The sequence below is a fragment of the Schistocerca americana genome, chromosome 7, assembly GCF_021461395.2.
Source record: "Schistocerca americana isolate TAMUIC-IGC-003095 chromosome 7, iqSchAmer2.1, whole genome shotgun sequence".
In the NCBI taxonomy this organism is placed as follows: Eukaryota; Metazoa; Arthropoda; class Insecta; order Orthoptera; family Acrididae; genus Schistocerca; species Schistocerca americana.
This window is the reverse complement of record NC_060125.1, coordinates 50,212,239-50,226,979: the sequence shown is the minus strand read 5'-3', so window position 1 is coordinate 50,226,979 and position 14,741 is coordinate 50,212,239. Positions and strand designations below refer to the sequence as shown.

Below are 14,741 nucleotides of genomic sequence, written 5' to 3'. Positions count from 1 at the left end.
CCCCCCCCCCCCCCCCCCCCCCCCCCCCCCCCCACCCCCTGAAAGATAAAGTACAGTTTGCATGCAGATCATTCATGAAATCCCCCTGCAAGTTCATGGTTTAGAATAGGTTCGAAGTATTCCTGCTTGTCTTAAGAATATAAGGAGTCTCACATGTTTCGGCCTTTATGTGATGGTCCCCTGTTGGGTTTAACCTCCATCTTTCTCAATATTCTGAAGAAGGAACCAATTTGGATAGGGCGCCTTACATGGTGCATAGTGTCCATCGTGCATTGAGATCTTTAACGCACTTTCTCATCGTCACATTGCAGTCTTGCTCATTCTCCATCTCTAGGGTGAGGACACCTTCCTGGGTGCGTTTTCCACCATGCCCTATGCATTGTCACTTTCTGCACCGACGATGACCTGGACATCTTAGCACCTCATATCCAGCACGGTAGCCAGTCTGTTGTGGTGGGGCCGCCATGTACCCTGTTGGTTGTAACCCCCTGACAACACAGGGATCGCTCTGCTGACGCCTGCGCCGTTAACTCCCCACGTATGCCATGGAGTAGATGCCCGTCTCCCTGGGGCATCGGGACTCCCGACGATTGCCAGCCTGACAGGTGGCCCTTGCTGAGGCTAGGTGGCACCCATGGGGAGGGCCCCCTGGTTGGAGTGGATGGCATCAGGGCGGATGACATGGCATGATACGTAGTACGTCATCTCTTGCTGGTGGTCTAACTCCAATGCTAAGAAATATGACCCCAAATCATTCCCCTCCCTGGCCACATATGGGAGGAACGCGAGGCTAAGGATGGCAGTAAAGCTTATTTGCCCCGATACCTCATATGTACAAGAGTTGATGGGAAATCTTTTATATCCACGAAGCCTCAGTTTTTTGCGGACCATTAGGAGGACAAGATAGGGGAGGTGAAGGGCTTGTCCAAAATGCGCTTTGGGTCAGTCTTGATAAAAACAGCATCCTCTGCCCAGTCATGGGCTTTACTTGCTTGTGCCAAGTTGGGGCATGTTTCTGTTACCATCACACCCCATAAGACCTAAAATATGGTCCAGGGTATTATATTCAACGAGAATATTCTTTTGCAGTCTTATGATGAGCTGCACACCAATTTAGAGTGACGAGGTGTTCATTTCGCCCAGCATGTCCATCGGCGTGCGAGGGATAAATCAGGTTGCCACTGGTGCCTTCATTTTGGCCTTTGAGGGTGACACATTGCCCAAGAAGGTCAAGGTGATGGTCTACCGCTGTGACGTCAAGCCATATATCCCTCCCCCCACGTGGTGCTTTAAGTGCTGAAAGTTCGGCCATATGTCTTCCCACTGTTATTCCAGTGTCACGGGTCGAGATTGCGGACGTCCTTCACATCCCAATATCCCATGTGCCCCGCCTTCCATCTGTGTCAACTGCGGAGAGCATCATTCCCCTTGCTCACCAGATTGCAGGATTTTACAGAAAGAGAGGAAAGTCATGGAATATAAGACTCTGGACTGACGGACCTGCACAGAGGCTAAGAGGAAATTTGAGCACCTACATCCTGTGGCTATGACCTCCTCTTACGCCGCTGCTACGGGAACAGTTGTTGCCCATCAGTTCCTCACATTCCTGTTGCCTCTCAGAACCAGAAGACTACACCTGCCCCGTTGATGGTGGTGGGCACTTCCCTCCCTGTAGCTTCCGCACGACCTACTTCAGGAGCAACACACGACCCCTCCCCCCCCCCCCCCCAACCAATCATAGGGGATATCAGTCTCCTCCTCTTGCTGGGAGGGGGTCCCTTGGGTCACTCCCTTCCCAGGCTCCTTCTAGTAGGAAAGACGACACCCGCCAGTGGCCGAAGAGCTCAAAATCAGCTGGTCGTAGGGCTTCACGCTCATCCTCAATCCCACAGACGGAATCAGTGAAGCCCTCCCAGCAAGGGAAACCCAAGGAAGGTCGAGAGAAGTCCAAAACAAAGGTCCCCAACACCAAGGGAATTGTGGTGGCACCCATACCAACGCTACCTTCAAACTCTGTGTCTGCGGATGAGGTGGAGATTCTGCCATCTGCTGAGGACCTAGATCTAGCAGGACCCTGACACAAAATGGATACAGACTGCTCAGGCAAAAAGTCGGCGACAGCAGGAGACCCTGAGGCGTAAACTGCCTCACTGAATGTACCATGCCTTCTTAGTCTCATGATGACATCATCCTCCAGTGGAATCACAGTGGTTTTTTCCACCGCCTGGCTGAGCTAAGGCAACTGGTTAAGCTTTACACCTGCTTTCTGCATTTCCTAGCAATGCAGACCTCTGCCCTCCGCGGCTATAAGGGATACTACAGAAACTGTAGTGACTATAATCAAGTGTCAGGTGGAGTTTGCTTGTGTGTCCTAAACTCAGTCTGTAGTGAAACTGTGCCCCTTCAAACCCCTCTTGAAGCTGTGGTTGTCAGAATAAGGACGACACAGGAAATAACTGTCTGCAATGTATATCTTCCTCCAGATGGTGCAGTATCCCTGAATGTATTAACTGCACTGATTGATCAACTCCCTAAACCTTTCCTACTTTTGGGAGATTTTAACACCCATAACCCCTTGTAGGGTGGTACAGTGCTTATTCGCTGAGGCAGAGATGTCGAAACTGTACTGTCTCAGTTCAACCTCTGCCTCTTAAATACTGAAGCCACCACACTTTTCAACTGAAGCCACCACACTTTTCAAACGTGGCTCATGATAGATACTCGGCCATTGATTTACCAATTTGCAGCCCAGGAACTCCCATACATCCACTGGAGAGCACATGATGACCTGTGCGGTAGTGACCACTTCCCCATCTTCCTGTCGCTGCCCTGGCATCGGGGCCACAGACACCTGCCCAAATGGGCTTTAAACAAGGTGGACTGGGAAACTTTCACCACTGCTGCCGCTGTTGAATCTCTCCCATATGATAACATCAATGTGATGGTTGAGCAAGTGACTGCAACAATCGTTTCTGTGGCAGAAAACATAATCCCTCTCTCTTTAGGGTGCCCCAAAGAAAGGCAGTCCCTCGGTTGCCAGAAGTTGCTGAAGCAGTTAAGGAGCGTCGGTGTGCTCTACAGTGGCAGAAGCGGCACCCTCGTAGCATTTAATTGGCTCTGTGCCCCGCGTTCACCAGCTTATCAAACAAAGGAAGCAGGAGAGTTGGGAGAGATATGTCTCAACCATTGGGTGCCACACATCACCTTCCCAAGTCTGGGTAAAGATCAAACATGTGTTCAGGTCCCAGATCCCAACTAGTGTTCCCAGTGTTAACATAAATGGCGTGTTACGTAACGATGCAAAGGTGATTGCCAAGCACTTTGCTGAGAACTATGACTATGCTCGAGCCTCTGCATCAGAGAATTACTCCCCAGCCTTTTGCATTCTCAAACACCAGCTGCAAGGGAAAATACTCTCGTTCACTACACGCCACAGTGAATCCTATAATGCCCCATTTACCAAGTAGAAGCTCCTCAGTGCCCTTGCACATTGCCCCGACACTACTCCTGGGCCAGATTGAATCCACAGTCAGATTAAACGTCTCTCGTCTGACTACAAGCGACATCTTCTCGTCAATCTTCAACATGATCTGATGAGATGGCATCTCCGTCGCAATGGCGGGAGAAACACCCTCATTCTGGTGCTCAAACCCAGTAAAAACCCACTTGATGTGGATAGCTGTCGGCCCATCAGCCTTACCAATGTTCTTTGTAAGCTGTTGGAATGTATGGTGTGTTGGCGGTTGGGTTGGGTCCTGGAGTCATGTGGCTACTGTCTCCATGTCAGGGCAGCTTCCACCCGGGTTGCTATACCACTGATGATCTTGTGTCCCTCGAGTCTGCCATATGAAAAATCCTTTTCCAGACGCTAACACATGGTTGCCGTCTTTCCTGATTTATGAAAAGCATATGACACCACCTGGCAACATCATATCCTTGCCACATTATACGAGTGCGGTCTCTGAGGCCCCGCTCCCAATTTTTCATTAAAAATTCCCTGTTGCATCATACTTTCCGTGTCCGGCTCGGTGCTTCCCATAGTTCCCCCCCCCCCCCCCCCCCCCCCCCCCCCCCCTCCCCCATCTAGGAAAATGGAGTCCAGCACGGCTCTGTGTTGAGTGTGTGCCTATTTTTAGTGGCCATTAATGGTCTAGCAGCAGCTGTAGGGCCGTCCGTCTCACCTTCTCTGTATGTAGACAACTTCTGCATTTCATACTGCTCCACCAGTACTGGTGTTGCTGAGTGGCTCCTACAGGGACCCATCCACAAGGCGCAGTCATGGGCTCTAGCCCACGGTTTCCAGTTTGCGGCTGCAAAGTTGTGTGTTATGCACTTCTGTTGGTGTCATACCGTTCATCTGGAGCCAGAACTTCACCTTAATGATGATCCACTCACTGTAGTGGAGACGTATCGATTCTTATGACTGGTTTTCGATAACCGATTGACTTGGCTTCCTCACCTTCGTGAGCTTAAGCAGAAGTGCCCTCCGCTCCCTGAGCAACACCAGCTGGGATACAGATCACTCTATGCTGCTGCAGGTCTACAGAACCCTTGTTCAACCCACCTTGACTATGGGAATCTGGTTTATGGTTCGGCAGCACACCCTCAGCATTGCGTTTACTTGACCCAGTGCACCTCTGTGGCATTCGCCTTGCGACAGGAGCTTTTAGGAAGAGTGTGGTGACCAGCGTCCTTGTGGAGGCTGGAGTCCCTCCATAGCAGGTTAGCCATGCACAACTGCTGGCCAGTTATGTTGCACATGTTCGGAGTTCTCCTGCACATCCGAATCACCGTCTCCTTTTCCCACCCACGGCAGTTCATCTCCCACAATGGCGGCCCAGATCAGGCCTTCCAGTTGCAGTTTGTGTCCGATCCCTTCTTTCTGAACTGCTATACTTGAGATCCATTCACGTACACTTCCGTGGTGTACACCTAGGCCACGTTTTCGCCTGGAGCTTTCACATAGCCCCGCGGCTCTCCGCTGCCACTTCCTCTCAATTCTTGACATGTACTGAGGCCACGAAGTGGTTTACAGTGATGGATCAATGGCTGATGCTCACGTCAGCTTTGCGGATGTCCGTGGAGGACATACTAAACAACATTCTTTGCCTGATGGCTGCAGTGTTTCCACTTCTGGGCTGGTGGCTAAATCTCATGCTTTTGAGCACTTCCATTCATGCCCTGGGGAGTAGTTTCTTCTGTGTACTGACTCCTTGAGCAGCCTACAAGCTATCGACCAGTGCTACCCTCGTCTTACTTTGGTAGCGACCATCATGGAGTCCATCTATGCCCTGGAATGGTCCAGTCGTTCAGTTGTGTTTGTCTTGAGCCCAGGTCACGTTGGAATCCCAGGCCACAAAACATGCCGACAAGCTGGCCTAACAGGCTACATGGAAACTACTTATGGAGATTGGCTTCTCTGCAACTGACCTGCATTCAGTACTACGCCACAAGGTTTTGCGGCTTTGGGAGACAAAGTTGTATAACCTCAGCATGCACAACTAACTGTGTGTTATTAAGGAGACTACAATTGTGTGGCAGTCCTCCATGCTGGCCTCTCGCAGGACTGTGCGGTTCTCTGCCGGCTCTGCATTGGCTGTGCTTGGGTGACACATGGCTACCCCCTGCACCGTGATAGCCCACCTCAGTGTTGGTGTGGCACCCGGTTGACAGTGGCCCACATCTTGGTGAGCTGTTTTTCTTTGGCTGCCCTGTGATGGACTCTTCAGTTACCAGACTTGTTGCGATTAATTTTAGCTGACAACGCCTCATTGGCTAATTTATTTTTATGTTTTATATGTGACGGTGGGTTTTATTATTCTATATAAGTTTTAGTACATGTCCTTTGTCCCTTTGTGTTCTCCACTCTAATACTTTTAGGGTGGATGTTTTTGCTCTCTTATTTTTACCCCATCTACGTGTTTCTTGCTTCTCTCTGTGGTTTTCTTTTCCTGTTTTGTCCATGGTAGTGTTGATTGCCATCTATCATTCTTCTGGTTCCTTCTTTCTCCTGTTATTGTGCTGTACATCTCCTTTCTTTTCCTTGTGTAATTATTTTACGAGGAACAAGGGTGCCAATGACCTCGCAGTTTGGTCCGTCCCCTCCCCCCCCTCCACCCCCCCTTCTTTTAAACCATCCCCTCGCCCTTTCACGAAACCCAATTGATCAGTGTTATACACAGTAGTTGCAGAGATAATAGCAAGCTTCACCTTCACATCATTTGTGAATTTCTCTTTAGTATTGCTTGTTAATGGTTCTCCTCTACATGTTTATTTGAACATGTAATTTTGCAACTTCCTGTACTATATCATTTTTGAACTCTGTTTAACCAGTAGTTCTCCACTGATAATGGTGTGTAGTATCTGACAAGTCCCCCCCCCCCCCTCTCTCTCTCTCTCTCTCTCTCTCTCTCTCTCTCTCTCTCTCTCTCTCTCTACTCTCCCCTCTCTCTCTCTCCCTCTCTCTCTCTCTCTCGCACAAACACACACATTTTCATTCACGAATTTATTTTGGTGACTAATTCTTACTTCATGTAATTCTTTCTTCCATTTATACACTCCATGCTTAGACTTTATGAAATGAAGCTGGCTTTGCAAACTGCTTAACTTTAAACATTTTCTTTCTCCTTTGTTTAATCAAAATTAGAGTTTTTGTTGTCACTGAAAGCTATTACAGTACAAGTTTTCTTTGGGCTAGTAAGGTATCCTTGTTTTGGAACCTTGATGGCAAAATTATCATTGTTTGAACCACAATTCATGGAATTGCCGGAACTGTTTCCTATTTTGTCCAATGTTTCCATACTTTTAATGAAATGTCAACATTGTTAGACTGACTGTCCAAGAAGTTCAGTAGGAAATAATACCTATGTAGGTTTTCAGGAGGGATAGGTGAGTTCAATTGTGTACCACATTATCACATTTCATCTTTGCAAGATTGAAAACGTTAATTTGATTGCACATTTCTTAAAACTCTGGAACTTGGACAGATACAGATGCTGATAGCAGACACACATAAAGAAAGCACAGTGTATATCAATTGAATTTTATATCCACTGTTAACACTTACCAATACTGCAAAAGCATCTGGTATCTTGTTGACTGTGGGTAGTAAGTGAATTACAGATATGAGTGACCAGTATTCACAATTGCGTTAGAGAATCTGAATTTTGCTACTATATCTGTTCATTGATTCTCTGTCAAACAAGGATATGCTCCGGCCATTTTGTACTTGGGCAGTCTGCTAGAATGCTGGTAGTGGTGCACAGTACTCCAACCCTGTAGTGGGCTAAAAATTTGACAAGTTTGAATATTAAAAAACTTTATAATGCATCTTAGCAGCTAAAATTTTGCAAGTGCGTATCTTTAGGTGTATTGTTCCAATGTAAAAAGTTTCAGGGCATGTTTCGACATGTGTGATTGGACCATTTGATTGTAAGATTAATAAGGAAAAAGCGTTAAAGGGTCCAAACTCTACCTTATCACCCACAACTCAGATGATAGCTTAACAGGCTTACAGTTGATTCACAACATACAGTTTGTTTTAATCTCACAGAAACACATTACATGATTTTTCTGAAGAAGAAAAAGCCAAGGTAATTTTTAGTTAGTATTAATACATCATGCAAGAAGAGAAATGTTACCAGATTGTACTTGCCAAAGTGAGTTCATTCCCATAACAAAATGGAATTAAAGGTTTATGAATTTCTCTCATGTATATGTTCATGCAGCTGGCAACAGTTGCAAACTTCGATCAGAAGATGGTTGTTATCCACCGACATCAATAGTCTGATGACAATATGTGATCATTGACTGGAATTAAAGAATGAGATTGAATTTTTATGGTTTAATAAGTAAAATAAGGTAAAGGTGCCAGTCACCTATATTGGACCCATGTATGGTGCATGTAAACACATTACAGAAAACAGTATTCACACTAGCTTTTGAGCTCTGTATAGTTCTGTGTGTAAATGTTCATGACTACCTGCCATATTCACTGTATTTCGTAAATAGGCTATCGTAATTAACAATTTTGTTCCACAATGTTTTAGTTCAGTTACTGTTTAATGCTAATGTTCTTCACATGTAATTAGAATTTGACTTTGAAAGATATTTTACATACATCACTAAAACATTGCATTTTTAAAACTATCTTCAAATTTGCTAATGGATAAAGACTGCTGAATAAACTGTGGTTGTAATTTTGTATCTTCCGTCTTATATTTATGTCCATGAAAGTTGTATCTTTATCACTGAAAAGGTAATTTACTAAAAATACATATTGGGATACCATTTGCTGAATAGCAAATAATGTAGTACTGTCTTCATATGAGAAAAAACTAAGTGGGGGGGGGGGGGAGCATGACTTGCTTGCTATCGTTTGACTGTAATGTAGTATGACATGAGACTGTAACTAAGGAGCAATGAATTTAAAAAAACAAAATTCTTTTCAGCATGTCGGCATGGCAGTAAGGCTGGAGTTACAGAGTCCTATGAGGGTCATCAAGGGCCTGTTACAGGAATCTCTACTCATTCAGTGCAAGGAGGCATAGACTTCTCGCATCTATTCCTGACCTCATCTTTTGACTGGACTGTCAAGTTATGGAGCCAGCAGGCAACAGAAGGGAAAGAAGGAAAGGACAGGAGACCATTGTACTCTTTTGAAGACAATGGTGATTATGTGTACGATGTTGCATGGTCACCTATCCATCCAGCATTGTTTGCTACTGCTGATGGTACTGGTCGGCTGGATCTTTGGAATCTCAATCAGGACACAGAGGTAACTTCAGTGCTTTCAGCTCTGAAAACAGTAAACTGTTCATACATCTTGCTGTTTGATACAGATCTACTGAGCTTAAAGCCTGTGTAATGATCCCACTAACAATGACCATTCTCATTTGTAAGAAGAAACTCATAATGGAATAAAAATATCCCTAGGTTTGAGGCCACGAAAGCTAGAAACATTTTGATGTGGAGATTGATTCAGGATGATGGATTCAGTTTCATACTTTTATGTATCGTGAGCTGGACATGAAAGGGGGCTGATGTAATCTAAATTTTGATACACTGATATGGCAGTCTATGATATTCCACTGTCTCTGTTGGGTTTCGTGACTTACATCTTGGTGATAACTGAACTAATTCCACACATGACAGTGTGTCTCTCATGTTACTAAGTTCATTTCAGTTGATACATATTTTTAGTTCATCCAGTACTGATTGTAGAGGGAACGTAAACAGCTACTTTGGCAATTCACCCCTGCCCCCATCCACCCACACAATCCATTCATTTACTAAGAAGTCATCAACAACAACAGTCAATGAGGAAGATGCTGTTCTCTACTCCGCTAAAACTGTTTGCATATTAAAATGAAGTCTGTAAACTTTCTTCAATGATATTGGGAAAACATTCATATCCATACTGTCCTTTTTATTCTCAATTAATGCAGGGTATTTTGCAGTCTCCAGATGCAGACATTGTATCCAGTGTGAACATTTGTATCTGTTAATTTACCCCCCTTTTTGCTAAAATTTTGTGTGACAGAGAAACAACATAGTAAGTGGTGAAATTATATACTTCTCAACTATGGAATCGAAAGCTTGAAACATTCCTTTGTTTGTTCTCTGACCCAGGAAAGGAATCACTAACATAGTAGGAAAATGATTACCTCTTTCTTTGTATTGACCAGACATATAACTACTGTTCATTCCAAACAAGCATTGTACATATGTGGCTTAGTGTCAGGAGACAATTAATGTGTGTGTAAGGTGGTAACCTATTTGTAGGTCGGGGTGAGGAAAGTGGTAACATGTAAGCAATACTCTGGAATTGGAGATCATAAATGGAGTGAGTACAAATCTAATGGTGTGGGTTACATACATTAAAAATCAAAGCATAGCTGTTACCTCAGTGCTATAACAACTTCCTTTCTGCCATAGTTCTGCAAGTAAGACAAGTCTAAGAACAGTAACACTGCAGCTTCTATATACTAGTCAAGTTGTTCTCTCTTACTGAAGTGTGCAAGAGTGTAAGGGTAATCATGAATTACTATGATCAGTTGTTGGGGTCAGATGGCCTTCAATGATACTGAATAACAATATTCACTGTAACCTTTCAGTGATTGTATTGGTATATAATAATCAAATGCCCTGTGATTGCATATGTAGCAGCAGTGATGCGAATCCTGGGTTATATTTGCAAATTTGTGTACTTGCTCTCCATTCTACACTAGTATAGCCTTCGTGTTTCCAAAAATGGATGCAGATGAGTTTCCAGTCAATAGGCAGGAACAGAGACTTGACACTTCAGATGTGAGAGCTGAGTCACCGAACCTAAGGGCATGATTACTTCAGAGATGTCATAGGACCTGTTGGCAAGTTTAAAGTGAGTTAATAGAGCTCACTTCTGATCACTACTCTGGAACACATGGAGAAATTTCAAACAAAATTGGTATGAATGTAATTTGTCTCAAAAATAAGGAATCAGGAAAAAACATATTATTCTGTAAGATAGCATTCCACATTCTAGATAGGTAGGTGCACAGGAGAATTGAGAAAAAGGAGCAACATAGTTGAAGTTAGATATAGCGGGAATTAATGAAGATCGTTTGAAATTACAGTGGGGATTAGTGAACTCTGGTGGCTGGAAGAACAGGAATGAATGGTGAGATATGGTCAAGGGTCAGGTCAACACAGGGTTACCAAAACAAAATCAAATAGGCATAATACAGGAGTAGATCTAATAATGAAAAAGTGAATGGGCCTGTGAGAGAACTTCTATGAATAGTGTAGTGCACACATCTTAGTATTGAAGGTAGAGGAAGCCAACCCCCCCCCCCCCCCCTCCCCCAGTATTACAAGTTTATATGCCTACTAACTGTGCAGATGATGAGGATATTGAAAGAATGTATGACAAGATAAAAGGAACTCTTAAAGTAGTAAAGAGAGATGAAAATTTAGTTTTCATTGTGGCTAGAATTCAACAGTAGGGAAAGAACAAAAAGGAAAAATAGTAGGACGTCATGCACGGGGAAGAGAAATGAAAGAAGCAGGCACCAGGGGCCAAACCGCACAATAACCCTGAAAGAGTGGTTCGGTGTGGGGCGGCAGAGGGGTGAAGTGGACTGCAGTAGTCGTCATGGGGTTGTGGGCCACTGCGGCTGTGACAGGAATGGAGCCTCTCCATTGTTCCTAGGCCCCCGGTTAACATACAATACAATACAGTATGTACGTAGTTCAGGGAGGCAGTATAGAAGTTCGTAGCTGTCCTCATTTACGTGTATTGAGTTATAATTTAGAAGATAATATAAGAAGGTGAATTGATCTCACTTCTTGATTATGTGGAAGAGTGAATGATAATGAGAAGGTAATTGTCAACACCTTTATCTGCAGTTTGTAAGGAGGCAAAGTCTGAGCCAAGGCATACGGATTCAGGTTACAGACTGGCGGGACCCTGATTAATAATATATAAAGGCAACCAAATATTCAGTAAACAACATTCATTATATGTAAAATGAGTGTTCAGCCCAAGACAGCCTGATACACTTCAATGGGAATGCTGAAAGATGGAAGGAAAATGTAGAGGGTCTGTATGAGCAAAACAAATGGGAAGACAATATCATAGAAAGAAAAAAGGAAGTAAATGAATATCAGATGGGAGGTAAGATACTGCAAGAATAATTTACATGTGTCAAAAATGTAATTATTTCTGTATCAAAAAGAGAGATGCCAACAATGTTAATATTATTAAATCATCAGTTTCATATGTCATAGCTGTGGAATTCTAAGAAGAATTAAGTACAGAAGAATGGAAAAACTTGTAGAAGTTATCTTGGGTTCTAGAGATGAGAGGAGTGCACTAGGCCATCCTGACCCTACAACTTATCTTAGAACTGGAGTGTTCACCAATCTGTGAGTATGAGCTCACTCACACTCACGCCACAGCAGTGAGGGACCTACCAGCTCACAGCAACTAACGGTGGGGAGGGAGGGGGGCTGGAAGCGTGGGAAGAATCAGAAGGACGTAGACAGCTGTTGTCAGTGAGTCTATTCTGTGTTAATTCTTCATAGATGTATCACTTCATGCAGGCTTTAAGACTATTGCATTGATTATAAATGACGATGAAATGAAATGTACATTTCTTTCAATTGATGACGTGAGGAATGTGGTGCAGCTAAGTATGAAGCCTGGCATTTCTTACAATCAATGCAGACTTAAGTCAGTTTTGTTTTTAGCCAAAGTTTACATGACCATTACTTGTATTTTGTGACTATTTTAATCACACATTAAAAATTGAAATACTGCGTGTCAGTTAATACTGCTTATTTTGATTTTCACTAAAGCATCGATGTCTGGTGCCACTTCTTGAGCACTACTAATGTGAAGATAAGTTTTTAAATTGAAGTCTGTCATTGTAGTAAAAAATTGCTCAAACTTATTACTGTAGCTAGACATCGTACTCTAACAAGTTGTAAATTTATGTTGGTGTGTTTGACCGTCACTTCGAAGTTCCTAACCTGGCCCTTATGCTGCTTTTCATCAATGCGCGTGTGCATTTCCTTTTCTGATTAAGGCTTTGGTCAAAAGCTAATGTGTAAGTGTCTTTCCGTTGTGCCTCTCTGCAACGTAACATATCAACTTTACAGTAAGTAGCAATCTGTTGATATTCCAACATGGAGTTCCCATTGTTAAATTTTACTTTAATTGTGTATTTGAATGTTATGTTTTGTTAGTAACTTACACACTGTAGGGCTTGCAGCATGATATATGTCAGAGTATGAATTCTATATTAAAACTGATGATAGTTAGCTGCTGAAGGGTTCATTGATTCTGTGCTGCAGGCCTATTTTGGCATTAGTGGCCTTGTGTAGTACAACTTACCATTAATATGAGCGATACTGATACTTCCTACTTCATGGTAGGTTAGAAGATGTTTGACAGTTTTACTTAATGTCTTGTACAACAAAGCAGGTGGATCCTTTCCATCTGTTGTATTCTTCTTCCCCTCCCCCAATATATTCAGTATGATCTTGTATATAGAGTGTGCACAATACCTAACTTTATTATTTGTTACATTATTTTGTTTACTTATAACCCATTAATGTGGCTTTTTACCAGGAAACTGTGCTAATTACAAAATAACACTAATTTAAAACGTTGTTACCATTGTTCATTTGTAAACACTAATCTAAACCTTTGTTACCATTGATAATGTTGGAAGCTGAAGAAGTGAATTAAAATTTGTGCTGCGGCTGAGACTCGAACCCGGATCTTCTTGCTTACTAGGCAGATACGGTGACCATTACACCACCATAGGATTATGGTCAACATAGCTGCACGAACTACCCAAGTCAAATACCCTCCGCAACACAAACTCCAATTCACATCTCCCCTTATATTGTCACTATTACCAGGGCTCTCCGACACTGGAATAGCACCCCAGCATTGGACGTGATGGGGAAGTGCTGTACTACATGTGATCGTATAGATCCTAAATTAAATTTTCCCTGCCGGCCGCTGTGGCCGAGCAATTCTAGGCACTTCAGTCTGGAACCGTGTGACCGCTATGATCGCAGGTTCGAATCCTGCCTCCGGCATGGATGTTTGTGATGTCCTTAGGTTAGTTAGGTTTAAGTAGTTCTAAGTTCTAGGGGACTGATGACCTCATATGTTAAGTCCCATGGTGCTCAGATCCATTTGAGCCATTTTTTAAATTTTCCCCGAGACATTTAAGTCTCTAATTTATCTATGATAACATTCATTTGTAAAGATATATTTGATTACTAACTTTCTGATGAAGTAGCTAAACCGTAGCAGTTATACAGCTAATATTAGCAAGATTTGTGCTCATTTGTTTCCACAGTAATTAATGTCCTTAGTTAACACATTATTAGTGGAATAGAATTCAACATTTACGCGAACCAAACAACATAATTTAATAGAGATTATTGTTCTATCTAAAAGTCCTTGATGAGAGAAATCTTACTGTACTATTAATTTTCTCAGAAACATAAATTACCACTTTTACATCTATATCTACATCTATACTCTACAAACCACTATGAGGTGCATGGCAGAGGGTATGTTCCATTTTACCAGTTACCTGCTCCATTCATGTATGAAGTGCGGGAAGAATGATTGTTTGAATGCCTGTGTGTGTGTGTGTGTGTGTGTGTGTGTGTGTGTGTGTGTGTGTGTGTGTGTGTGTGCGCGCGCATGTGCAGTAATTATTCTAATCTTATCCTCATGATCCCTGTGTGAGCAATGTGTAGGAGTTGTTGTATATCCCTAACGTAATCATTTAAAGCCTGTTCTTGAAGAATTGTTAATAGACTTTCTTGGCATAGTTTATGTATGTTTTCAAGATCTGCCATTTCAATCCCTTCACTATCTCTGACAATCTCCCCTGAATTAAACAAACCTGTGACCGTTTGTGCTGCCTTTCTCTGTATACGTTCAATATCCCCTGTTAGTCCTAACTGGTACGGGCCCCACACATTTGAGCAATATTCTAGGGTGGGTCGCTCGAGTGATTTGTAAGCAATCTCTTTAGTAGACTGATTACACTTCCCCAGTATTCTACCAACAAACTGGAGTCCACCACCTGCTTCACCCACGTCCAAACCTATGTGATCATTCAATTTCATATCTCTACAAATTGTTACACCTAGGTATTTGTATGAGTTGGCCGATTCTAACAGTGACTCATTGACATTATAGTTGTCATAGGATAGTACATTTTTTC

At 43.1% G+C, this 14,741-nt stretch overlaps 1 protein-coding gene across 1 annotated transcript in view; it reads left to right on the top strand.

Annotated features, from left to right (window-relative positions):
* Positions 1-14,741, top strand: part of LOC124622490 (cytoplasmic dynein 1 intermediate chain-like) — a 198,877-nt gene that overhangs the window by 161,134 nt on the left and 23,002 nt on the right. The window contains 1 exon segment of the mRNA XM_047148204.1: positions 8,451-8,776. Within this exon segment, the coding sequence (XP_047004160.1) occupies positions 8,451-8,776 (326 nt within the window).